Raw genomic sequence first — 23,454 nt, forward strand, 5'->3', positions numbered from 1 at the left:
CCTGGAAACCCTTCTTGAACCATCGTTGTGCATCTAATTCTGCCTCCATATCTTCGCCAGACACACATTTGGTGCAGTACCTCTCTATAAGCTATTCTGTCTTGTCGTCGTGTACACACTCCAAGAGCATTGTTTCAAGCTACTCACCATGTCCTCTTCACACCCCACTCAACAGCAGAGCCCGTGTCCCAAAAGCCAATTCCCTACGGCTTCCCAGGACCGGATGCTCACTCACATCGGGTCTTGGGTCCAGCAGCCTCCAGCTACGCTTCCAAATGTAAGTACATATTTACGTATGTGACTGATTCCATGAGCTAACGGGATTAAGGGGCATGATGGGTCAGTCCATGGAGCACCACCACGTCAGTATTCACAGGCTCAGCGGCCTGTCACATCGGCAGCACAAGCTGGACAAGGCTATCATATGTGTCGATGGTTCCAGGAGGGCAGGGAAGAAGGACCTTGGGCTCCATTTGGGACTGAGAACAAGAGAGAATGAGAGACGGTGGCCTCCTACATGAGAATTATGCAACGGGAAATTGATAGCAATACTAAAGAAGATAAATATATGATCCAAGCATGCAGCCCTCTCATCTATGATGTATGCATCAGTCTATGTTGATGTATGACGCCTTGACCCTAAGCAAGAACTCATAATCCAGATTGCTGGGGAAACGACTGTAACGTGAGTGTTCGGCCAATCGATCATAAAATGGTTGGGAAAGTAATCCATTTATATCCTAACTCTTAGCTGTATATGGAAAACTCCTCTTTACTCTCGTGGCCCCGAGTCTCATCTGATGCCCGGCCGTCTTCGAGCCCGCGCTTGGTGCGCCGTTTCGATCGGAGCTTTGCAATATCGGATTTAATAGATACTTGTTTGGCGAGTTTTTCCATGTCCATGATGTGACGTGGTATGTCCTCGCCGTGTGCATCGTGCATTTCTGAGCCGAAAAGGAGAAGAGGCAGTGTCGAAGACTTCCAGACGGGCAACGAGCCTTGGGACTTCCAGCTGGCCACATAACACAGCAACAGAAACATGAAAAGCTCCAACGTAGCAGGGAGCGTGATCCACGCCCAGCGCACGCGAAGGACAGCTAGTAGTCGGGTAGGAGCCGTATCATTGGGTTGCCATTGGGTAGGAAAATCCCAGCTATCGTCGCTCGGTCTATAGCCGTCAGGCGAGACGGTATAGTTGGCTACCATCGCTCGTTCCTGGCCCGGGGTGCGAAGTGCGCTCGTCATGCTCAAGGCCATTGCCTCGAACGTTGGGCTCATATCGAAATATCGCGTGCGAGAGCCATTCTTAAACCCCCCCAAGATTTGCCGTGTAAAGTCGCCGTACGTTGGGCATTTCAGAATGATCTCCTTTGGCATTTGTGTCATATGACGTTGCGTATCCTTCTAACTGGTCTTTCAAGTATGCCGACACTAGGTCCGTAGCTTGACGATGGACCGAAAATCTGCCACTGTACAAACCGGTTGTGATGTTTTGATAGCCGGGAACGCTCTCAGGCTCAATTGGAGCTGAGTTGAGGATGACCTGATAGGAGACAGACTTATTTTGCGGGCTGAAGTCGTACATGAAACCCGGTGCGTAATCTCCCCGGTCGATAGAAGATATTACCTTCTCCTGTAACACGCCATTGGTCATCTCAGACTTATACTTATTAATGCACCATCGTAAAGAGCACTCTTGGGCCTGCGCGGTTTTCCATCCATCTGAGCCTCCACAAGTCTGGTGCGGGTGATTCCGGTCGGTATCAGTATCACCCGAGCGCCAGCAAGGAGCTATTGCAGTCAGGTTGAGAATCGACAGCCCTGTTTCGAGCAAGATCGGGTGCCTCGATGTGCTCGTGTTCAATAAAACTCCAGAGGTACTGTTCATCCAACCGGAGTTGTGGCCATTTGGCAAGGTTATCCGAGCGCAGTCTTTGTTATTAGGGGTCCCGCACTCTTGCCCATCCGAGCTCATTTGTACTCGGATGAACTGGCCGATGTCCCTGCACTCACTGCAGATGGCCAAACTCTCGAATACATCAAAAGAACAATTGCCGGTTTGGCATTGCGGTCGAGGGCGGAGAGCGTTCAGTGAGAATGGGTCACTGAAATTCCCGTCGAAGAACAGCCCTCGGTTGATAGCCATTACCATGTTATCTTTGATACGCGGAATCCCGTACTCGGTTCTCAAGCCTTCAGCCCACCAATTCAGTCCGTGGAGTGTCGCGAAGGCGTTTTCGACTGGTCTTTTCTCAAGCACGACTGCAGTAGTCTGTTGCACCAAAGGTGCAATTGGTAGAGTAAAGATGGTGATCAGCGCGCCGAATGCGACCGGGCCCCTATTTATCTTACAGTCAGCACCATAAGGACAATCAAGAAGTTTATGTATGGCAGAGAAAATCGGTGTGAATCGTACCGGAACCCTTTCCGCTGCAGGAAAACCAGCGAGCCCCAAGGGCCTCTACTCGCATCGTCGTATATCGCAATGTCTTCAAGCTTGCGGCGATCCTTCTGAATCCAAGACCACTTCGATTGACCAATGGCGTTGGACACGGGAACCAGTAATGCAGAGCCCATAACAGTTGACAAGGCCGAGACCAGTGCGTTGATGGTGATATTGAAAGGCCATTCGGGTATAGGCTGATCTCGGTGAACCATCAAAGTAATGACAATTCCAGCAAAGCAGTAGCAGCTGATTAACCATGCGCAGAAGTCGTAGAACCACATTTCAGTGGCCCAGTACGAGAAGTTGTGCCATAATCCGGTATCGTAACCGTCCCTGACCTGGAGTGAGGAAGCGATGGAATTGGAGCGCTTGGACTTTTGCAAGCGCTTCAAAGACAGTAGCTCTGTCGTGGACGCAGGTTCAGTCTGTGTATTGATCTCATCCGATGGAGGACGTGAGGGCGAAGTACCAAGGATCGGGTCTCGAGAGCCGGTTCCTGCTTGTTCTATAGTTGTGTCTTCGATAGAGCTGGTTGATATATTGTCATGGAGTGTGTTCACAGAAAGGTTGATAGTCTGATGTGGCCGTATGCCTGTATCCATGATGAAGACTAAGTCTGATTCTGTAGTTAATACCTCTAGCGGTCTTGTTTGTTCGTGGATAAGTCACATAAATACAATGCGCAAGACCTTGACACATCGCGCCGACATGAAGTTGAAGGAGATTTATCAGGATAATCATGACTGCCCCATATGCATTCTATGCAAGATTTGTATCCCATGAAGCTGAGCATTGCATGCGCTTAGCCACCTATTAATAGGCTTGGGGGGCTGAAATTGGAGTAAAGTAAGCCAAATTGGTGCTCGAGAGCTGATACAACCAATCAGGGCTCGTTTACTTGCCGTGCCATCTGCAGTCAGTCCAGTAATTTCTCGAGGAACCGTAATGATCGGCCGTAAGACATATTAGAAATATGGCTTGGTTGATGCCTAGTTTGAGCCGGTGAAGCCGTATGTTGCCTTGCTGATTAATATGCCGACGGCTTTCTCACCGGGTTTTTCCGTCGCAGTCTTGTACTCCTTTCCTTTGTATAGGTAGCTTCTGTCCCCTTACTGGTGTACATAGAGAATACCCCAATCATCATCATGTTGCCTTATTGATATCTATATTTAAGCTAGTTGCTCACTGTCCTGCCACCATGTCGCTGTTGTGATACGGGAGTTTCTAATCAAGGGTCCGTTTTGCTGCCTATGGTGTCGATGGTGCATATGCATTGACGTCGATCTTCGAGTGAAAGTGTCAAGATCATCAATGTGCCTGGCAAGAGAAACACTGGCTCGTATTCCTACAAATTGAGGGTATAATATGGAGGACGACGCCGGTGACGACAATCTGGCTGCAGATGTTTGGGGGTGAATAAATAGCCTAAAGAGACTCAAGAACGGTAGACTTACAAGTGAAAACCCCTTTGCGTCACTGCCCCCACTTCAGCGTACGTATGACTTCTGGAAGCTTTTAATAGACTGGCCAGTTTTGATTTATCAAATACCGATGGTATTATTATATTTATAACACGGTATAAACCAATGAAGCCAAGCATGGAAGCAGATGTAAGTAACCAACTCACCCCGGTGAGTAAGTACAATGCGGAAATGCGGGATTCGAACTGGATCTTCTTATCTTAATAATACCACCGATGGGCGATTGGGTGCACAATGAGTGTGACATAAGCTAACTCCGTTGAAAGTCGGAGTTGAACCCCCCTGACTGCCATAACGAGATGCATTGCTTTTAAACGGGACTTTCCAGTGATTCGGGGCGCATTAAAACGAGTTTTTGTTGACACAGAGTGACTCCTTTCTTTCGAGAGCTCGACAATATGTCTTCCACTTTCAAGACCCCCCTTACAATCACCCACGTGGGCACCGCAACGGCAATACTGGAGGTGGCCGGCGTAACCTTTATTACAGACCCCTATCTCTCGCCCGCGGAGACCTCCTTCCCCGTGGGACCTGGCGTGGTCCTCACCAGCCACTACCAGCCCTCGCACACACTAGACAGCCTACCGCCCGTCGACGCCGTGCTCCTAAGCCACGAGGACCACGCCGACAACCTGGACCCCGTGGGCCGGCGCCTGCTCGACGGTCGCCGAGTCCTGACCACCGAGGACGGCGCCCAAAAGCTGGCGCCGCGACCGGGCGTTGTGGGGCTGAAGCACTGGGAGTCGGTACCCCTGACCATCGGCGGGCGCCGCTTCGAGGTGACGGCGACGCCGTGCCAGCACTTGCCCGGCGGCGAGTGCAATGGCTTCATCCTGACAGCACCTGAATTCGGCACAACCACCAGCGACGACGGTGTGGCGCGGCCCAATGCAATCTACTTCTCGGGCGACACGGTCTATCTCGAGGAGCTGGCGCGAATGCGCGAGCGTTTCCACATCTCGATCGCCCTGCTCAACATTGGCGCCGCCGCAGTCGCGCCCCCGGGAGGTGGAGATCCGTTTCTTATTACCATGGACGGGCGGCAGGCGGCGAGGCTGTTCCGCGAGATCGGGGCGGACGTTCTGGTGCCGATGCACTTTGAGTCTTGGGACCACTTTACGGAGGGGAGAGACGGGCTTGAGGCAGCATTCAAATCCGAGGGTGTTTTGGATAAGGCCGTTTGGCTAGAGCTTGGGGTTCCGCGAAGAGTGTTGTAGATTTTGAGTGGTATTATTTGTGAAATATATCTATGGCAAAAGGTGAAGTGCCGTTATGCGCGGTAGTTACGTTGGATGCTGTATCCGAAACTACCATGACTTACAGTTATTGAGGCGCCATGTTGTTGATGCATTTGAATGATTCGACGCATGGAATGTATCTCGGGTTCGAGACTAACGAGACATGGGACCCGACTACAGTAGAGTTCCGTCATCAATTGACCGATGCGGGAGTGGTAGCGTCGATGATGTTCCATTGTTCAGCCAAGACAGGCTCTGGGTCCGACTCCCCGGTGATTACTGGATCCCAAACCGTCTCTTCTCCAGAATTCTCTCCAAGATGTCTGGTCTTGAACGAACAACGACACTCTGGGGTACATGCGGGTGCATGAGAATTTACGTGGCTCATATTCATTATGTCGCGATGTGTCACGATTGAGACGATGACGATCTCGATCCTTGCAAGTGTTGCTGCTTCTTTGCGAGCCGGCTTGCCGGTACTGCCTGTTCCTGTTTTTTTTAAGGGGCATCGATGCCGAGACTTCCGCCGGGGTTAGTGGCCCTCGTAACATTTCTAGCGCCCCCACAGGGCAGCTAGAAGGCGATGGTCACATCGACGACTGCATCAACCCGGGGCTAGCAGCCAGTCGAGCGATCACCAAGAAGGCTTAAAACCATAGTTCCCTTTTGCACCTTCGCAAGCACAACTTCCCAAAACCAAGGCTAGCTTTGCAGATTCGAATCTAGGAACAGAGATGGGCTTTGTGTCAGATTGACTCGTCGACATCAAGCATCCACCCAGCAGTTTGTGCCGGTTCCTTGTCGGCCCAAGCTTCTGGAGTAAGCTTGGGCGGGAATTGGGAATTGGCATGCTTGATGATATCATCATCGCCAGGGTTTCTGCGACCGCGACCGCGTGCTGTTTGCTTGCCCGGCAGCCAGCTCCAAGTTGCCAACTCCATTGGGGAATTATGTATTTTCTTTTGGCACGCAGACAGCAGAGTATGACCAGTCCGCCATTTCCAGATTTCTTATTAGTGTCTGCCTCTCTCGTGAAACGTTGTTGTGCATCATTTCGCAACTTCTTGATTTGACTTCTACACCAACACCCGCGGCCCCAGCAGCTCTAGAATCTCTTATTCGCTGGAAGGACCCGTCCCGACCTGTTGACCAACTCGACCATGCCCGCCGCACGACGCCACCTCCTCCCGAACGGGAACGCTGCCAAAAACAATCGAAGGCGGGACGACCTGGAGTCGGGCTACCTGGACTCGCGCCAGTACCGGTTCAAGGACATCGTCAATGCCACCATCAACCGCAACCGCGCCCAGGACATCAAGAAGCAGCTGCTGTCCGGCACCGACCACCGGGCCTTCGAGACGTACCGCAAGAGCGACGAGGAGATCAAGGCGCTGCCCAGCAAGAAGCTGCGCAAGTTCTACGACGACCAGAACGACAAGATCGACGACTGGGTCGAGGTCGACGCCCTCGTCCTCGCCCTCGCCGACGATGTCATCGACTCGATGCACCCGCTCGACCTGGACCACGACGGCGTCCACGAGAACGGCGGGCCCCTGCAGGGCACCAACGAGAGCATCGAGCCGTTTCTCCCACAAGAGGAAAGGGAGAAGAGGATCAAAAGCAGACGGCGCGCAAAATGGGCAATCAACATTAACGTGATCGCAAACATTCTCCTCCTGATCGCCAAGATTGTCGCCATTGCCTACACAGATTCGCTCTCGCTGCTCGCTTCGCTTGTCGACTCGGCGCTGGACTTGCTCTGCACCATGATCGTCTGGTCCACGAACAGGTTGGTCAACTGGCGCCTGAGCAAGCTGCAAGCGAAATTCCCCGTCGGCCGAAAGAGACTTGAACCCATCGGCATCCTGGTGTTCTCCGTCATTATGGTCATCTCGTTTATGCAAGTAGCCAAAGAGTCGATTGACAAGATCACGCCGCATTTGCCTACCGAAGCGACGTCGCTGCCCATGGTCGCGATTGGCAGCATGGCCGCGACTATCGGCCTAAAGGGTGTCATTTGGTTCGGATGCATCCCCATCAAGTCTACCCAGGTGCAGGCGCTGGCCCAAGGTAAGCTTATATGACCCTCGCAAACAGTGTTTCAAACCCGACTGACCCGACCCTCTTTTCTAGACTGCAAGACTGATGTGTTCTTCAACACGCTGTCGCTTCTCTTCCCGCTCATCGGCGCCCACATTCCGTACCCGGTCGGGCCCCTGCTCGATCCCGTCGGCGCTCTGCTGTTGTCGCTCTTCATCATCTACGACTGGGGCCACACGTGTCTTATGACTATCCTGGCTCTTACGGGGATCCAAGCTAGCGACCGCACCTGGTCTCGTATCATCTTTTTGGCCTACCGATTCAGCGTCATTGACAGCATCAAGGGCTTCAAGTCTATCAAGTCGTACCAAGCAGGCGACGGTACCTGGGTGGAGATTGACCTGATCATGGATGAAGAGCAGAAGGTCCGCACCGCCCACGATGTCGCCGAGACGCTTCAGTATGTCTGTGAGGGTCTTCCAGAGGTCGATCGAGCATTCGTAACAGTAGACTGTAAGTTCTCAGTTGAATCTTCACCCAATTCCCTGTTATTAACTGTGATGGCAGACATGTCTCAGGGACCCGCCGGTCACTCCCTCGAAAGCACGTAAGCGACCAACTAGGGGAGAGTTAGCCTGGACTACACTAGGCCTTGGGTCCAACCTTTTGTAAATTTAACACGCCATAAGCCTATTTAATCCGATATGCTTCTTAATCACGATACCGTTCGGTTCATCACGACTGCCGACGGATCCTCCGTGACATCGTCTCCCCAATTGGCCTCCCATCCATTCTCTTGCAGGTACTGCTTCCAAGCCTGGTCATCGTCGTCCAGGCGCCGCGACACTTCTGGGATGACGAACAGGGCGATGAGTGCGCCGAGGACTGCGAAGCCCGAGCCAATGAGGAACGCGACCTGGTTGCCCTTCGTGACATCTTTGGAGTATGAGTTCAGAATGGCCGTGAAAACCTGAGTTCCAATGGCTGCACCCGCTTTCGAGAAGGCCGAGATCAGACCCATCATCTGGCCGCGGATCGACGTTGGGAAACATTCGGACGCGGCAAGAACAACCGTGCTGTTTGAAACAATGTCAGTGGTGACGTGGTTTTCAAAAGGGGCAATGCAGACAGCAACAAACCTTCCAGGTCCCACCTCGCCAAGGGTTAAGAAAACGCCATAGAGGACGACGAAGAGCGGGAATACACTCTGGATGGGCACCATGGCACCCCCGAGCACGAACCCCAGAACGGCCTGCAACGTGAAGCCCAGCGCCATAGTCTTGCGCCGGCCGATCTTGTCGGACAAGTAGCCGCCGACGAAGGGGCCCGGGATGTAGAAGCAGTTGATGACAACGCCCCAGCCCAGGCTCTTGACGAGGCTTCCCCCGGCGTTGGACCGCGAGATGATGGTGCTGCTGAAGATGCCGAACGGGATGGAGATCCAGTTGTACAGGAACCACGTCGCGGCGCAGCCGAGCAAGGGGCGCCAGTACCGCTTCAGCGCGAGCCAGTACGGCACGCGCTGCCGCCGCATCGCCGACTTGCGGTACGCCGTCGAGACGGCCATGCGCAGGCGGAACCAGAAGATGGCGAGGGGCGGGATCAAACCCACGGCGAACGAGGTGCGCCAGACGACGTCGTACTTGTCGCGGCGCTGCTCCCCGCCGACGCACAGCAGCAGCAGCAGCGGCACCAGCCCGCCCCACACGTACCCCAGCGACGCCGACAGGTCCGCCAGCATGGCGAACATGAAGCCGCGGCGCCTGCGGTAGGCGCTGCTCTCGTCGGTCGCCTCGGCGGCCCCCGCGCCGCTGACGGGGTACTCGCCGCCGGCGCCGACGCCCGCGACGCCGCGCGCCACGATCAGCATCCAGAACAGGCCCGTGTCGGTCGCGCCGTGCGCCGCGGCCGACAGGGCGATGCCCGCCACCAGCAGCACCGTCGTGGCGACGGCGCCCGTCTTGCGGCCCAGCTGGTCCGCCACGACGCCGAACAGCAGCATGCCCACGATCATGCCGATCAGGAACGCGTTGGACAGCCGCTGGTAGATGGCCGTCGTCAGGGACTCGGGGTACAGGATCGCGAGGAGGAGCTCCACGTTGCCGATGACGGCGGCGTTGCTGTGGGTGTCATGTGAGCTTTGGAGCCGGGGAAGGGGTGCTTGTATGCGATGGAGGGGAAACCGGTGTGAGGAAATTGTGCTTCTTACTAGCCGTCGGAGCCGATCGCCAGCCCGGAGAATAGGATCATGAGCCATACCGAGGCTTTGCTGAAGTAGGTCTTCTCTGGCGCGTCGGCGGGCTGGATCTCAACACTCTCCGCGGGGCGAAGATCTGGCTCCTTTTTCTTCTCAGGCGACGCCATGGTTTCGGCCTTTGATGGAGTAGACTCAATTTCCATGTTGTCGTGGGTACCTGGAAAGGGAGGTGTCCCCATCAATTCTTAAGGTAATATGGTCGATGGCTCAATTGGTACGTCGTGATCAATACACCAACATTCTTAAGTAACCAAGTATTGAGATATTTCACTCGTGTTCTTCCATTTGCCTTTTGATGCTCACTCGGACAGCAGGCGAACGCCAATGCTTGGATTAAATGAGCTGCCAACCTACCTACAAGTGCCAAGGTTCTTCGCGTGTCCGCTGAGCCGATAGCCGCAATGATAAGACTCGGGCTTCGAGCCGAGCAGAGGCAGCGGCACAGCGCCGGCGTTGGAGATGATAGGCAGCAGTTGGTCTCCTTCGCGTTAGGGGGATTGGGGTAAGCTAGACTTGATCCCTGGCCTGCTGGTAGGGTAGGGCGGGGTAGCCTGGTATGTCGGCGCTGTCTGTACTGACAACCGCCGGCTCAAGGTTGGGAAGGGGTTTAGTCGGTCTCCACAGAGTCGGGGTTGCCCGGTCCGGGTAACAAAGTGCACCCACTGCATCGCCCACCACGCAGACATTGCGCAAGGGCTATCTCAAGCGAGCCGTCCGAGGGTTCGCTTACTTCTTCATCGAATCTCTCCTCTTGGGGGTACTGTTGTATGGATGAGAAGTCTGGCAACGACTATGACATTCGAAAAGCAACATCACGCGGCACGCCCGGCGGCGCCATCGCAGCAGCCAGGCGTGTTGATATCCAAGGCGACGAATGACCGGCGGCAAACTCTTCATCGCTTTTTCAAAGCGTTCTTACTTTCTACGGCGTTCTTTGCCTTCATCTGGACCTTGCCAGCCTGGGCACCACTCCGTCGCCAGCAACAGCCGAGCCAGGGCCCGGACGTGGCGAAGGTGCAGCAATGCGCCATCGACAACTTCCAGGCGGACCTGTCCTTCCTGGACGCGGCGGTCCCCATCCAGGCGGACGAGTTCCTCGCGCGCCGGGACCGGCTGGCGCGGGCGCTGGTGGCGTCGGGCGCCGACGCCTTCGTCCTCGAGCCCGGCTACACGTTCCAGTACTACGGCAACGTCTCGCAGGCCGACTGGGAGCCGTGGGAGCCCGAGGAGCGGCCCTTCCTGATGCTGGTGCTGCCGCAGACGGACGCGGCGACGGGCGAGACGGTCGCCCGGACCGCCTTCCTCGCCCCGCACTTCGAGGAGGGCCGCGTCCGCATGCTGGGCATCCCGTCGCGCGACGACGCGGCGCTCGACATCGTCGTCTGGGAGGAGCACTGGGACCCGTACGCCACGCTGCTGGGGTCCCGTCTGTTCCGGGATGGCGCCTCCCCCCAAAGCTGATGATGGACGAGGAGATCCGCGACTTCATCGCCCGCGGCCTGGCCGACACGGGCTTCGAGACGGTCGGGCTCCGCCCCGAGGCCGAGCTCGTGCGCCAGCTCAAGAGCCCCGCCGAGGTCGAGCTGCTCCGCGCCGTCAACACGGGCACCGTGGCCGCCGTGCGCGCCATGCGGCCCTGCCTGGTGCCGGGGCTGACCGAGGACGAGGTGCGCGACGTCCTGGATGCGGCGCTGGTGTCGATCGGCTTCGGGCTCTTTTTCGACATCGTCTTGTTCGAGGAGCACGGCGCTCTGCCCCATGGAGGCTTCGTCACGGGCGGCAAGAAATTGACCGAGGAGAGCATGGTGGTCATTGATGTCGGGTAAGCACGCAAAACCACGCGGGGTCTCACTTCAGGAAATACAGGCGACCGCTTACTGACCGACCTGCTTCTCAGCGCGCATTATCTCGGATACTCGTCCGACATCTGCCGGAGCTTCTTTATTGACCCGCCCAAACAGCGGCAGCATCCGTCTTCATGGCTCACGTGGCTGGCCAGCTTCCTGCCGAGATGTACCCGGTCGGCATCCTCTGCCTACGAGCACGGCCATGACGCTGCGTCGGCGTCTTCCGAGCTCTGGGCCGAGAAGCTGAAGGTATGGGACATCGTGCTGCAAGCGCAGACGGCCGCCGCCGCCGCCTTCCTGCCGAACCATACCGCGGCGGGCGTCGACATCGCGGCGCGAACCGTCATCGAGGACGCGGGCTACGGCCACGGATTCACGCATCGGCTGGGCCACGGCATCGGGATCAAAGGTCGGTCTATCTTTCTATATATATGCATCCTCCTGTCTGACATGTTGTTATAATATGGGAGTGTGGACTGATTGATGGTTTGCCTGCAGCGCATGAGTCTCCGTACCTGAACAAGTGGAACAAGAAGGTCCTGCTAAGGCCGGGGATGACGTTCACCAACGAGCCGGGCATCTACCTGGAGGGCAAGTTCGGGGTTCGCCACGAGGATATCTACCTGGTCAAGGAAGACGGCGAGGCGGAATTGCTTACTGGTCGGAGGGCGAGAGGGCCTTATGACCCCTGAAGCATGCATTGCATATCCTGTATCGGTAAGTCTGTCTGACAACCGTCTGTAGGTGGAAATAGGTCTCTTCGACTGTCTATCCAAGCGCAGCATGTCCGATCAGATCTTCATGCATTTCAATATCAATAGAACTGCCGGGACGTTTATGTATGTTGTGTTGTTAGCAGAAGTGTTCATCAACAATTGGACGTCTTTGCCATGCTTGCTTGTAGAGCAGCTACTAATGAAAGAGTTTTTGCCCTGGCAACAATCATTAGTGGTGTGACGTCGTATAAGAGCCCCGCGCCAGCGCCTCCTACAGGGGACAGACGTTACTACTAATCCATGCCGCAACACGGATCACCATTCTAACTTCTCAACAGCGCATTGTAAATTAGTAACAAGATGAATCAGATCCCAAGACTACTAAGGTGAACTTATCCTACTCATGCGAAAGTAAATCGAGATGCTATATCCAAGGACCCTCGGCACAAATAACTTACTCTGGTGGCGCGGGAAGCAATTATGTCATTGCACCTGTCTAGCGTCGCAATTTTCTAGCCATGCAAAAAGCGAGCGATGGCAGCAGGCCGTTGCGATCGCTTAGAGGAAAAGCCCCCTGCTCACCAGCGCATCTGCACCTGATCCGGGATAAGTCACCCCCACCTACAGTAGTCAAGGTCGATAAAGAGAGGGAGAGGCCTCGAGAGGGATGGTGTCGAGAATTCCTGCCACCCTCTTCCTTCCTCTCTGCCAATTGGGTTTTCTGGAGGCATTCCGATTCGCTTCCTTTCCGTCTTACTCGGAAGTATATGTGTGGTGGTCTTATCGAAAAAGGTCTGAGCGGATAAGCGACAATACTTTTCACAGCAGGACAAGCAAGCCACATTGGCTTCGTAACACACGCATGCGTTTTTCTGAATTATTCCCTCTTAACGTAGCTAATCATGCCCTTCCCGCCGCCAGAGCCTGCCGAGGGCGTCGAGGCCAAGCCTGTCATCTCCAAAAAGAATGAGATTGTTCTGTTCAGCAGCACGGCCATGTAAGTGATACTGCGAATGCGGCCACCCTTTGGGGTCCTCCGGTCATCCGTGTGGTTGCACAACAGAAACATGGGCTAACGACTAGTGGGAAATGCCGCAGCGCGCTGTACGGCTACGACCAGGGGATGATGTCGATGGTGAACACCAACCGCTCGTACCTGAAGACGATGCAGATCGCCGAGACGTCGCCCGTCGTCGGCATCATTGTGAGCGTCTACTACCTGGGGTGCGCCGTCGGCGCCGTGGCCGCCTCGGACTGGGCCGACCGGAAGGGGCGCAAGCCGTCCATTTTCGCGTGTCTGGTGACGGCCGTCGTGGGGAACCTGCTCATGTTCGTGGCGGGCCTGGGCCCGCACGGCGCGACCCCGTGGGGCGGCGGCGGCGCCCTCGCGTGCATGCTCGCGGGCCGCGTCGTGCTCGGGCTGGCGGTCGGCGGCATCGACGCCACCATCCCCGTGTACAGCGCGGAGCTGGCCAAGGACGAGGCGCGCGGCCGCGCGCTGGCCCAGGAGTTCCAGATGAACATCTTCGGGCTGCTGCTGGCCTTCGCCATCAACCTGGGCGCCACGTCGGCGCTCGGCAAGGACAGCGAGTGGGCGTGGCGCGTCCCCATCGTCGCCATGCAGGCCTTCCCCCTGCTGCTGCTGTCGCTGATCTCGCGCCTGCCCGAGACGCCGCGCTGGTACATGAGCAAGTGGCGCAAGCAGGAGGCCCGGGAGGCGCTCGTCGAGCTGCACGGCGACGACAAGGCCGCGGAGATGCTGCAGGAGCTGAGCGCGGCGCAGCGCGACGAGGACGACAACAACGAGAAGATCGGCTACACGGACATGCTGCTTCCGAGCGGCAGCCAGTTCCACCCCAGCATGGTCACCGTCATGGGCCAGATCAACCAGGCCCTGACCGGGTACGGGGCCGTCAGCGTGTACGGCCCGCAGGTGTTCGAGCTGCTCGGCTTCGGCGTGCGCGAGGCCGAGTACGTGACGCTGGGCAACTTCATCAGCTACTTCCTGTTCATGACGGTGGCGTGGCTGTGGATCGACCGGTACGGCCGACGCAAGCTGATGGTCTGGGGCTCGGCGGGGCTGTCGGCGTGCTTCGCGCTGCTGACGGCGTTCGGCGCGCTGTCGCTCGACGTGCCCGCCGTGAGCCGGCTCGCGGCCGAGGTGCCCGGCGCCGTCGTCATGTTCGCGGCGACGGCCGTCTTCGGTATATGCTGGCTGGCGACCGTGTGGCTGATCCCGACCGAGATCTACCCGAGCAGCGCGCGGGCGCAGGGCAGCGCCATCAGCGTCATCGTGTGGGGGCTGGCCAACTTCGCCGTCACGCTGCTGACGCCCATCGTCTTCAACAACCTGAAGTACTGGCTCTTCCTGGTCTTCGCCGCCTCCAACGCCTTCGCCGGCTGGTGGACCTGGCGCTACTCGCCCGAGAGCGGCGGCCGCAGCTTCGAGGAGAACCAGGCGTTCTTCGACGCGGCCCGGGACGAGGATAGCTGGGTCGTCCGCAAGGTCGACGGGGGCAGGTTCTTGCGCATGCCGCCCCCGCCAACAAGGACGATGCGGTCGAGGAGGCTACGCCGCTTTTGAGATCACGCCATTGATTTAGTAGGCGGTCTGCCATTTGACTGTGCCGTATGCTAGTTATACTAGGAGATCCCCAAAGCCCAAAATCCCAGAAGGACCATGCAGCGCTAGGAGCCGATCGCTGTAGGGGTGGTCTACGTCTTAAACCTCCATTAATAATCAAGTAATATAGTATAGAGTCCCGCTGCAAACTAGATGGGATTAGGGAGGTAGCGAATGAATGATGAAGACATGCATGCGGCTGATTGCCGAGCGAATCGTTTCCCGGCGTCAGTGCCCTGAAGTAGGAGCTGCCTAGGATGCGGGCAGTCGTCCTACTGTGGGCAGCTTCTTCTCGGGCCAACCCCACTGCCGAGAGATTAGGAATCGAGCTAAAATGGCGGCTCAGCTCCCACCTGCCTGTTCCGTCCCTTGACTCAACCTTCATGACCGTTTGTTGTTGATTCAGTCCAGTCCGGGTTAATGCCTCGTATCATCTGGCTGGTGGCGACTGCTCCTCTTGACAAGATGCCGCAAGGGTGTCTCCCTCATCCGAACCGGATCTGCCGGTGCAAGGGATTCTGCAAAGGGAGTCCAGGTTGTTTGATTAGATCCTCCAGCATCCGCCGACCTGGGCCAACAAACACGCGTTCGTTTGTGCCCCGTGCCGCAGCGGGTTTGCTTGATAGATAAAAGCGCCCGGCTCCCGCTCGTCCCCAACGAATGACCCATCCCGTTAATATTCTTAGCCCGAGATCAACTGTATCCGACACGGGGGCATCTCCATTTCACTTCCGTCGTCTTTCACAACATGGTTCGCGTCAATTACTTGGCGACCTTGTTGTCGCTCCCGTTGGCGGCCGTAGCTCTGTCCAAGACGCCTCTCACTTTACAGGAGTTGCGTAAACAAGTAGGTGAACCACTAATTATTGTTTTGTTTGGATCTAACGCTGCCGCCTCCTACAGATTCGACCTCAGGGAGCCCAGACGCTGAGCGAGCGCCAAACTGAGACCACCGCCAAGTATCCTGCGTTCAACATCTCCGTTCCGATCGACCATTTCCACAATGACACCATCTACGAGCCTCATTCCGATGGCTTCTATAACATGAGATATTGGTTCGATGCCCAAAATTATAAGCCTGGAGGACCTGTGATTGTGCTATGCGCCGGTGAGACTTCAGGGGTGGGTAGATTGCCATTCTTGGAGAAGGGCATCGTCGCGCAGCTCACTCAAGCGACCAACGGGATCGGCGTCATCCTCGAGCACCGCTACTATGGCGAGAGCTGGCCGGTCAAGGACCTCAACACCCCCAACATGCGCTTCCTGACGACCGACCAGGCTTTGGCCGACACAGCCTACTTCGCCCAGCACGTCAAGTTCCCTGGGTTAGAGCATCTCGACCTTACCTCCGCCACCACGGCTTACATCGCATACGGCGGTTCCTACGCCGGCGCCTTTGTCGCTTTCCTGCGCAAGCTGTACCCCGAGACGTACTGGGGCGCCATCTCGTCGTCCGGAGTCACGGAAGCCATCTGGGACTATTGGAAGTACTTCGAGGCCGCGGCTGTATTCGCCCCCACCGGCTGCGCGGAGACCACCCAGAAGCTGACCAATGTCGTCGACAACATCCTACTTGCCAAGAAGAAGGATACCAAGCTCGTGTCCCAGGTCAAGCAGGCGTTCGGACTGCCCAATGTGACGGCGGATGCCGACTTCGCCAGCTCCATTAACTCGGGCATCTACTCGTTGCAGGGCTACAACTGGGACCCCGAGGCGGGCAGCACAGAGTTCTTCGTGTACTGCGCTAATGTCACCTCCGATTCGGTTCTATATCCTGCGACAGAGCCTTTGCGAGAGCGAGTCGGGGAGCTGATTGAGGCTGGTGGTTGGGGCAACGAGTCGAAGACGCTTACGAACCGCATGCTGAACTACATTGGTTATGTCCGCGGCGAGACTGTAGCGACCTGCGACAATGAGGACCAAGATCAGTGTTTTGGGACAGCGAACAGCGCGGCCGGCGGTGAGGACTTTGCAGCGACCGATATATCCCAGACCTGGAGATCGTGGCCCTATCAATATTGCACACAATGGGGTTACATCCAGACGGGCGACACCCCGAAGGTGTCCTGCCGCTGATCTCGCGCACCATCGACCTCGAGTACGGCTCGGCCATCTGCAAGACGGCCTTCAACCTGACCAAACCGGCCGACATCGATGCTATCAACAAGCACGGTGGCTTTGGCATCTCGTACCCGCGCCTGGCCATCGTGGACGGCGAGTGGGACCCCTGGCGAGCGGCGACGCCGCACGCGCTCGGGCTGGCGGACCGGGTCGACACCCTCGACGAGCCGTTCAAGCTCATCGCCAAGGCCGTCCACCACTGGGACGAGAACGGGCTCTTCCCGAATGAGACAACGGCTGAGCTGCCCCCCACCGCCGTGGTCGAGGTCCAGAAGGCCGAGGCGCACTTTGTACAGAAGTGGATGCAGGAGTGGAAGCTCGAGCAGGCCCGGCGGTCAATCGCTTCGCTTTCTTAAGGCCCCCTAGATGTGAATCCTTCGTTTTCGGTAGGATAAGAGGTAAACAAGAAGAGGACGCAAGTTATCGTTAAATGCCATAAATTATTACAACATTGAAATATGCTCGTTGTAATTGACGTAAGCTGGACATGTCTGTCAAAATAGGATGCTTATCCAAATGCCCAATGCTAAACATGGTGTTATTGCCGGCCGGGTGTGGCGGGCACCAGCAGCAAACGCGGCAGGTTATCTACCAATACCTTGAACCCAATTCCACCAACCGACTGGTCTAGACCTCGCAATCAGTCATCCGCGACCTGACGAGTCTTGCTACCGCCGTACCACCGACACTGCTGGGGCTCACGAAAGATCAGTAAGCAAGAAGCAGCCGACTGAATCTTTGTCGCGTGGGGTTCGGCAAAGGCTTCCCGCAAGACTGCGCGAATCCTGTATTTTCCTTCGGCCTAAACGGTCCGATCCAGGGAAGACTGCTCGAGGATAGTAGACCCCCAACCCAAGCCCCGACGAGGTCGGATAAATGGGATGAACTTGCAGATACTGGCTCGTCGGACACCAATGGCAATGGCGCTCTTGACGCCAAGGATGCAAGCTGATGGTCGCACGGCACCCAAGACGCCTGCGGGGTGTGGTTGGACGAGGTCGGTACGTTGGAGGGGTGGACGCGTTGTCGTACATTCTTTTTCCCCTTCTCATTTTTTTCTGCGGCTGAAACAGAACGAGACTTGGGGAAGTGGTTTGTCTGTCTGTCTCTTCCCCCAACCATCGTCCCCCATCTTTCCCCGTCTTCCTAACCCCCCATGCGCCCTCCCCCAAATCCGTTATACTCGCGCGCTCCACTCCGCGGCGATCCTGTTACTTGATGAAAATGACTAGTGCCTCTCTCTATAGGAGCAAGCAGCAGCAGCACAACGGCCTCTTCGTCGACGAGGATTAATATATACATACATAAACCTTGGGGGCTGCAGCCTTGCTGGATGCACCATGTCGGAGGTGCTGCCGTCCTGGAAACCTTGCCAGACGTGCGGCACGACGGCCATCAAGACCTATACATGCATCCAATGCAATAACCTGGCCTTCTGCGATGCATGCTGGCCGCGATGGGTTCTTCACGTGCCGGGAGCTGTAGGATGGTTCGTTTCATGTCTTTTCCAGTTCTACTTCTTTTTTTACCCCCTCTCCCACTGAGCTAAAACGACTAGAACATTGTTCAATCGCGATGCGTTACGGAGTCGGAGGGAGACATGTGTTCGAGAACGGTCACTGACTGCGAGCATCAGGGACGGGAAGCCGCACGAGAAGGCCGACCCGACGGTGATCCATCGCCTTCGCCAGATCTTGGAGCCGCTCCGCACCGAGGAGGAGCATGAAGCGGAGCTGCTCGAGGACGAAGACACGACGTGGCTGGGCTTCGGCCGCGACGCGACGGGCCGCTCGGTCCTGCACGACTATGGTCGCTTCGCCGCCATCATGGGCGAGACGCTGATGGAGGACACGACGGAGCGGTTCCCTCAGTTGGTCTCCTTCATTGGCGAGACAGGTATGGATGACATTTGCTTGACGCTTGAAGTGCAGATTGGATGCGCTCACGTTATGCGAGTGCATGCTTGTATTCAGCCATACTGACAGTGCCGTAGGCGCCGGTAAGAGCACACTGATCAAACTCTTGATCGACAGTCAGGACCTTACTTCGCCCGATGGGCCCCGATATTACAGTCCCGTGACTTCGTCTAACCATGACCGTATTCCCACCACGGGTGATGTGCATATGTATGCAGACCCGTCCACGCTGTACAGCAACACGCCAGCGCTCTTCGTGGACTGCGAAGGGCTTAGCGGCGGGGAGGCGATGCCCAAGCAGCTGCGGCACAGGTCGGCCGACGGCGTCGCCCACGACGACGAGGGCCAGCAGCAGCAGCCGAAGAAGAAGCTCAGCACGCCGCGGCCGCTGGCGTGGGCCAAGACGCCGCAGACGCGGAAGCGCGAGTTCGCCGTGTCGCAGCTGTACCCGCGGATCCTGTACACCTTCTCGGACGTCGTCGTCTTCGTGCTGCGCAACCCGCGCGCCTTCGAGTCGACGGTGCTGGGCCGGCTGCTGCACTGGGGCGCCGCGTCCATCGACAAGTCGCTCAACCAGCCGGCGCTGCCGCACGCCGTGCTCGTGCTCAACGCGACCGACGCCGGCGTCGACGCGCGCGAGTGGGACGTCGCGCAGGCGACGGCGCTGCTGCTGGCCGACGTCCGCGACGCCGTCCGCCGCGAGCCCGCGCTGCAGGAGCACGTGCGCGCCTGGGCCGCGCGCGGCAAGACGATCAAGACCACCCAGGACCTGCTCGAGTGCTACTACGCCTCGGTCAGCGTCGTGCGCGTCCCCTACAAGGGCTCCTACATGCTCATGCACGAGCAGGCCGGCAAGCTCTCGGCCCTCATCAAGGACCGCTGCGCCCGCTCACACCTGCGCAAGAAGGAGGTCCGCATGCTGGCGTCGACGGAGCGCCTCCAGTTCTACCTGCACGCTGCCTGCGACCACTTCACGCGCGACCTCGACACCCCGTTCGACTTCGTGCGGGAGACGCTCCGTCATAGTCCGGTGTCCCGCAATTTCGAAGGGAACATACTCAATCTGGCCTTGCTTATCAAGGATCAGACAAGTAACGTCTCGCTGACGAACCGCGCCGAGGCCATCTTCCGGGCCATGGCACCCATGATTGCGAGTTGTGTTATGTTTGACACAGTCCGGCAAAACCTACTTGGTATCTCTCAGCTCTTTTCTTTCCTTTGCGCTTCACTCTGTTCTCGCCGCCCGGACTTTTTCTTTTGCTTGCCACGCAACCCTCTCTCCTCGGCTGCCTATACTATACTCTGTAAATGGCTGACCAGCATATACAGGGTCTGCATCACAGCTTCTCAACGACCGCTACGCGAAACCCTGCGCTGCGGCGCTGGAGCAGTTCGCGAATCTGTACTGGCCGTGCAGCTACGCCAACCCCAACTACGGCGAGCTGGGCCGCTGCTGCAACGTCAGGTCCGGGCACAACCCCAAGGGCCACCAAAACAAGCAGGGCAAGATCATCGGGAACGGCGACTACGAGTCGGAGCTGGACGTCGCGACGTTCGGCCCGGCGTGGACGCAGCTCATCCGCACCAGCCTGCGGCAGATCCAGTCGTCGCTGTTCCGGCTGGGCCAGGAGCTCACCGACCGGACCGAGCTCCAGACGGCTTCGCTGCTGCACCGCGAGCGGCTCAACGAGCTGTACTCCAACACCCTGGGCAACGCGAGGGACTTTACCAGCTACTCGGCCTGTCTCTGCTGCTTGCGGGAACTGCCCGAGTGCGTTCTCCCCCTGCGGCCACATCCTATGCTACTCTTGTATCCAGATCTACGGGCAGAGGACGTCGAGGACGACGATCGAGATCAGCAGATGTCCCTTGCACGTCCGCGACGTGATATCGACGCCGCCGTGGGTCATTACGACCAAGCCACCCCAAGCGGGTGTTCGCATTCTGTGCTTGGATGGGTATGGTGACTGTAGTCCAGCTGTTGGGAAGCGGTGCTGACGATATTGTAGTGGCGGCATTCGAGGTGTTGTACAACTCCAGGTGCTGAAGGAGATTGAGAGGATACTAGGTCCAGACCTCCCTATTCAGCTATTTTTCGACTTGATGGTCGGATCTAAGTAGGTCATGTTTCTTCGATTTACCTTGTCTTTACTGGGGCAGTCGTGCACTACGCTAACGCATTTTGCTCACGTCAAGCTTCGGAGGCATTATCGCAACCGGGCTGGGGGTGAAGAAGTGGACGACGAGCGCCGCCCTAGAGAAGTTCAAGGACTTGTCCAGGGAGGCCTTTGCCCCACGCGAGCTGAACAACGTACCCCTTTTCGGCGCCTTGACCAGTCTCTATCACGGCAGCCTCTACAAGACACAACCGTTCGCGAAGGCCTTGAAGCGATACTTCTCCGACCAACCGTTCTTCGGCGGCGCGTCGCATCGCTCGGCTCACAACACTTCCACCAGGGTCGCCATCACCGCCACCACCGTGCCCGACAAGCAGCCCGTGCTGTTTGCCAACTACAATCGTCCGGACCCTCCGGGGAGAAGTGAGTCGTGCTTTGGGAATCCATCATGGTCAATTTTTTACTTCATGCTAATATATCCTAGAAGTACCATACCAGTTCGTGCGCTCAGACGTGCCGTCGAAGGAGATCAAGATATGGGAAGCGTAAGCGTTGTTGCAACTTTAATAACACAACTAGGATACTAATCGCTATTTGGTCAACGGTAGAGCTCGAGCCACGTCAGCCACTTCCCCTTTCTTCAAACCATTCCGGCAAGAAGAGACAGGTAGTGAGTATGGCGATGGTGGCTACAAACACACCTGTCCCGTATGGGTCGCCCATCACGAGGGGAGGTCAATCTGGAGCGACGTGTCCGACACGGCGCCCGACATCATGCTGTCGCTAGGCATGGGCCGCAACATCGGCGAGGGCGGCGAGGACTCGGGCTCCGCGGGCGACCAGTCCTCGCGGTCCCTGACCGACACGTCGCTGTCGAGCCCGACGCCCAATAGCGCCATCGTCAAGCAGGGCCGCGGCGGGGCGGGGAACTACAAGCGACAGAACCCGGGCCGCGGCGGCACGTCGGACCTGACGGCGCAGGCGTCGGCCAGCGGCGGCTACCTGGTGCGCAACCCGCAGGCGCCGCTGCTGGTGTCGTTCAACAACCCGCAGGCGGGCGCGCAGCGGCTGATCACCAACGCGGGCCGCGGCGACCGGGCGTGGGCCCAGTTCCTCCGGTCGGGCCACGCCGCCGTCGAGGAGCGCGACCGCCGCCGCTACGTGCGCGTCTGCCCCGAGTTCCTGGCCCGGCTGCCCAAGTTCGACGAGGTCCGCCGCATGGACGAGCTCGAGCGCGAGACGGAGCGGCTGCTGCGCCAGAACCCCGGCGAGGTCACCGAGGTGGCGCATCGCCTGGTGGCTAGCACCTTTTTCTTCGAGAAGGACGCGGGGTCCGTCAAGCAGACGGCGTCGGGCTTTCAATGTACAGGTAGTTTTCACCTCTTCGATTTCCATGCTAATACCTACCTACACCGCACAGAAGAAGAACCTTGTCCAACTGACGAAATCTCTGTAGGTTCGATATACTGCCGCTTCCGCATGGGATCGCTCGAGCTCAGAGCCCTGGGGTGGTTCCTGATCTCGTTCCTCGTCGACGACTTCGAGCCCTACTTCCTGCTCGAGGAGCAATGGCCCGCCGGCGCGAGCGGCGAGAGTCTCCCCCGGGACGTGCAGGAGGAGCGACGGCAGCGCGTCACGCTGACGAACCAGGTCCTGCAGGACATCCACCAGCACGGGGCCTTCAACCTCGGGCCGCTGCGCATCGACGCCGAGTCGGAGCAGTCCGAGATCGGCATCTCGCTGTGTCTGCTACCAGACCGGCTGAGCACCACGGCCGCATCGTCCGACCCCTACTACGGCAAGCGCGCCCGCAAGGTTTCGTACGCCTCGACGGGCGCCGGCGGCTCCAAGACGGGTCTTCACGGCCGGGACAACTTGTTCTTGCCCATCAGTGGGTTTCCCCGCCGCTTGATGGCAGAAGACGGCATCGGTATGAGAATTTCCTATTCACCCCTTCATCCTCTTGAGAGCACAGTGTATAAGAAATCAAGAAAGTAAACCCCTAAAAAAGAACAAATGCTGAGATGCCCTTATCGTATTTTCATGAAATAGCTCCTCTGCCTTCGCACTCCGCCGTGGAGAAGCAGAAGAAACCCCCACGAGCAGCGGGAGCGGCAGCAGCAGCGGTAGGTTTACCCCGTCCAGCCAAGGCGGGGCGTCGCCGCCCCCGCCGCTACCGCAGAGGAGCGTCCAGCGGCTGAGCGTGGGCTCCATCACGAGCCCGCTGGTGAGCCCGGTGTCGTCGCAGTCGACGGGGACGGGGACGGGGACGGGGCTGGGGCTGGACACGCTCCACGAGGTCAAGAGGGGGCGGCTGAGCGAGCTGGAGGGCGACTTCCCAATGGCGGAACTGTCGGGGGGCGAGGTGCGGGTGAGTGGGGGACGGGGCGAGGAGAACAAGGAGGAGGGGAGGGAGAGCAGTGGCTGTGATGATACACGATGGGTGTAATTAACATTGGGTGAGTGAGGGAATTTGCAGCGACTCAAATGCTGGTGGGTTGTCACTTGGTCGGCGCGTGTACGGATATAATGCCATTGGGAACATGGGGGCTGGGGAAAACTGGATATGACCTGCCCGAAAGGGGGCTGATAGATAATTATGACCAACTTTGTTCAGCTAGTATATATACATTTTCGTTATAATCAATTATG

At 57.5% G+C, this 23,454-nt stretch overlaps 9 protein-coding genes across 9 annotated transcripts; 7 read left to right on the forward strand and 2 right to left on the reverse strand.

Moving 5' to 3' along the window:
* Window positions 1–148: 148 nt before the first annotated feature.
* PG998_006715 (uncharacterized protein) lies at window positions 149–499 on the forward strand (the record flags this gene model as incomplete). Its single annotated transcript, XM_066873531.1, has 2 exons — window positions 149–277; window positions 329–499. 2 exons carry the CDS (start codon window positions 149–151, stop codon window positions 497–499), a joined length of 300 nt encoding a protein of 99 aa, XP_066729476.1.
* Window positions 500–747: 248 nt separating this feature from the next.
* PG998_006716 (uncharacterized protein) lies at window positions 748–3,048 on the reverse strand (the record flags this gene model as incomplete). The annotated part of the gene is made up of 3 exons (XM_066873532.1): window positions 748–1,401; window positions 1,457–2,339; window positions 2,417–3,048. 3 exons carry the CDS (start codon window positions 3,046–3,048, stop codon window positions 748–750), a joined length of 2,169 nt encoding a protein of 722 aa, XP_066729477.1.
* Window positions 3,049–4,325: 1,277 nt separating this feature from the next.
* On the forward strand, window positions 4,326–5,144 carry PG998_006717 (uncharacterized protein; the record flags this gene model as incomplete). The annotated part of the gene is made up of 1 exon (XM_066873533.1): window positions 4,326–5,144. One exon carries the CDS (start codon window positions 4,326–4,328, stop codon window positions 5,142–5,144), a length of 819 nt encoding a protein of 272 aa, XP_066729478.1.
* A 1,181-nt stretch (window positions 5,145–6,325) lies between these two features.
* Window positions 6,326–7,816, forward strand: PG998_006718 (uncharacterized protein; the record flags this gene model as incomplete). Its single annotated transcript, XM_066873534.1, has 3 exons — window positions 6,326–7,235; window positions 7,299–7,718; window positions 7,773–7,816. 3 exons carry the CDS (start codon window positions 6,326–6,328, stop codon window positions 7,814–7,816), a joined length of 1,374 nt encoding a protein of 457 aa, XP_066729479.1.
* Window positions 7,817–7,920: 104 nt separating this feature from the next.
* Window positions 7,921–9,605, reverse strand: PG998_006719 (metabolite transporter; the record flags this gene model as incomplete). The annotated part of the gene is made up of 3 exons (XM_066873535.1): window positions 7,921–8,281; window positions 8,345–9,325; window positions 9,415–9,605. 3 exons carry the CDS (start codon window positions 9,603–9,605, stop codon window positions 7,921–7,923), a joined length of 1,533 nt encoding a protein of 510 aa, XP_066729480.1.
* Window positions 9,606–10,254: 649 nt separating this feature from the next.
* Window positions 10,255–12,001, forward strand: PG998_006720 (peptidase M24- structural domain-containing protein; the record flags this gene model as incomplete). Its single annotated transcript, XM_066873536.1, has 4 exons — window positions 10,255–10,905; window positions 10,935–11,284; window positions 11,360–11,718; window positions 11,808–12,001. 4 exons carry the CDS (start codon window positions 10,255–10,257, stop codon window positions 11,999–12,001), a joined length of 1,554 nt encoding a protein of 517 aa, XP_066729481.1.
* Window positions 12,002–12,927: 926 nt separating this feature from the next.
* On the forward strand, window positions 12,928–14,609 carry PG998_006721 (mfs monosaccharide transporter; the record flags this gene model as incomplete). Its single annotated transcript, XM_066873537.1, has 2 exons — window positions 12,928–13,022; window positions 13,109–14,609. 2 exons carry the CDS (start codon window positions 12,928–12,930, stop codon window positions 14,607–14,609), a joined length of 1,596 nt encoding a protein of 531 aa, XP_066729482.1.
* A 787-nt stretch (window positions 14,610–15,396) lies between these two features.
* On the forward strand, window positions 15,397–17,125 carry PG998_006722 (uncharacterized protein; the record flags this gene model as incomplete). Its single annotated transcript, XM_066873538.1, has 3 exons — window positions 15,397–15,495; window positions 15,552–16,709; window positions 16,748–17,125. The coding sequence occupies 3 exons, from the start codon at window positions 15,397–15,399 to the stop codon at window positions 17,123–17,125; spliced, it is 1,635 nt and encodes a 544-aa protein (XP_066729483.1).
* Window positions 17,126–18,109: 984 nt separating this feature from the next.
* PG998_006723 (uncharacterized protein) lies at window positions 18,110–22,800 on the forward strand (the record flags this gene model as incomplete). Its single annotated transcript, XM_066873539.1, has 8 exons — window positions 18,110–18,258; window positions 18,406–18,665; window positions 18,763–19,878; window positions 20,015–20,648; window positions 20,695–20,802; window positions 20,882–21,225; window positions 21,287–21,347; window positions 21,411–22,800. The coding sequence occupies 8 exons, from the start codon at window positions 18,110–18,112 to the stop codon at window positions 22,798–22,800; spliced, it is 4,062 nt and encodes a 1,353-aa protein (XP_066729484.1).
* Between the last annotated feature and the right edge of the window lie 654 nt (window positions 22,801–23,454).

The sequence above is a fragment of the Apiospora kogelbergensis genome (genome assembly GCF_038363985.1).
Source record: "Apiospora kogelbergensis strain CBS 113332 chromosome Unknown utg000005l_segment0_segment0, whole genome shotgun sequence".
In the NCBI taxonomy this organism is placed as follows: Eukaryota; Fungi; Ascomycota; class Sordariomycetes; order Amphisphaeriales; family Apiosporaceae; genus Apiospora; species Apiospora kogelbergensis.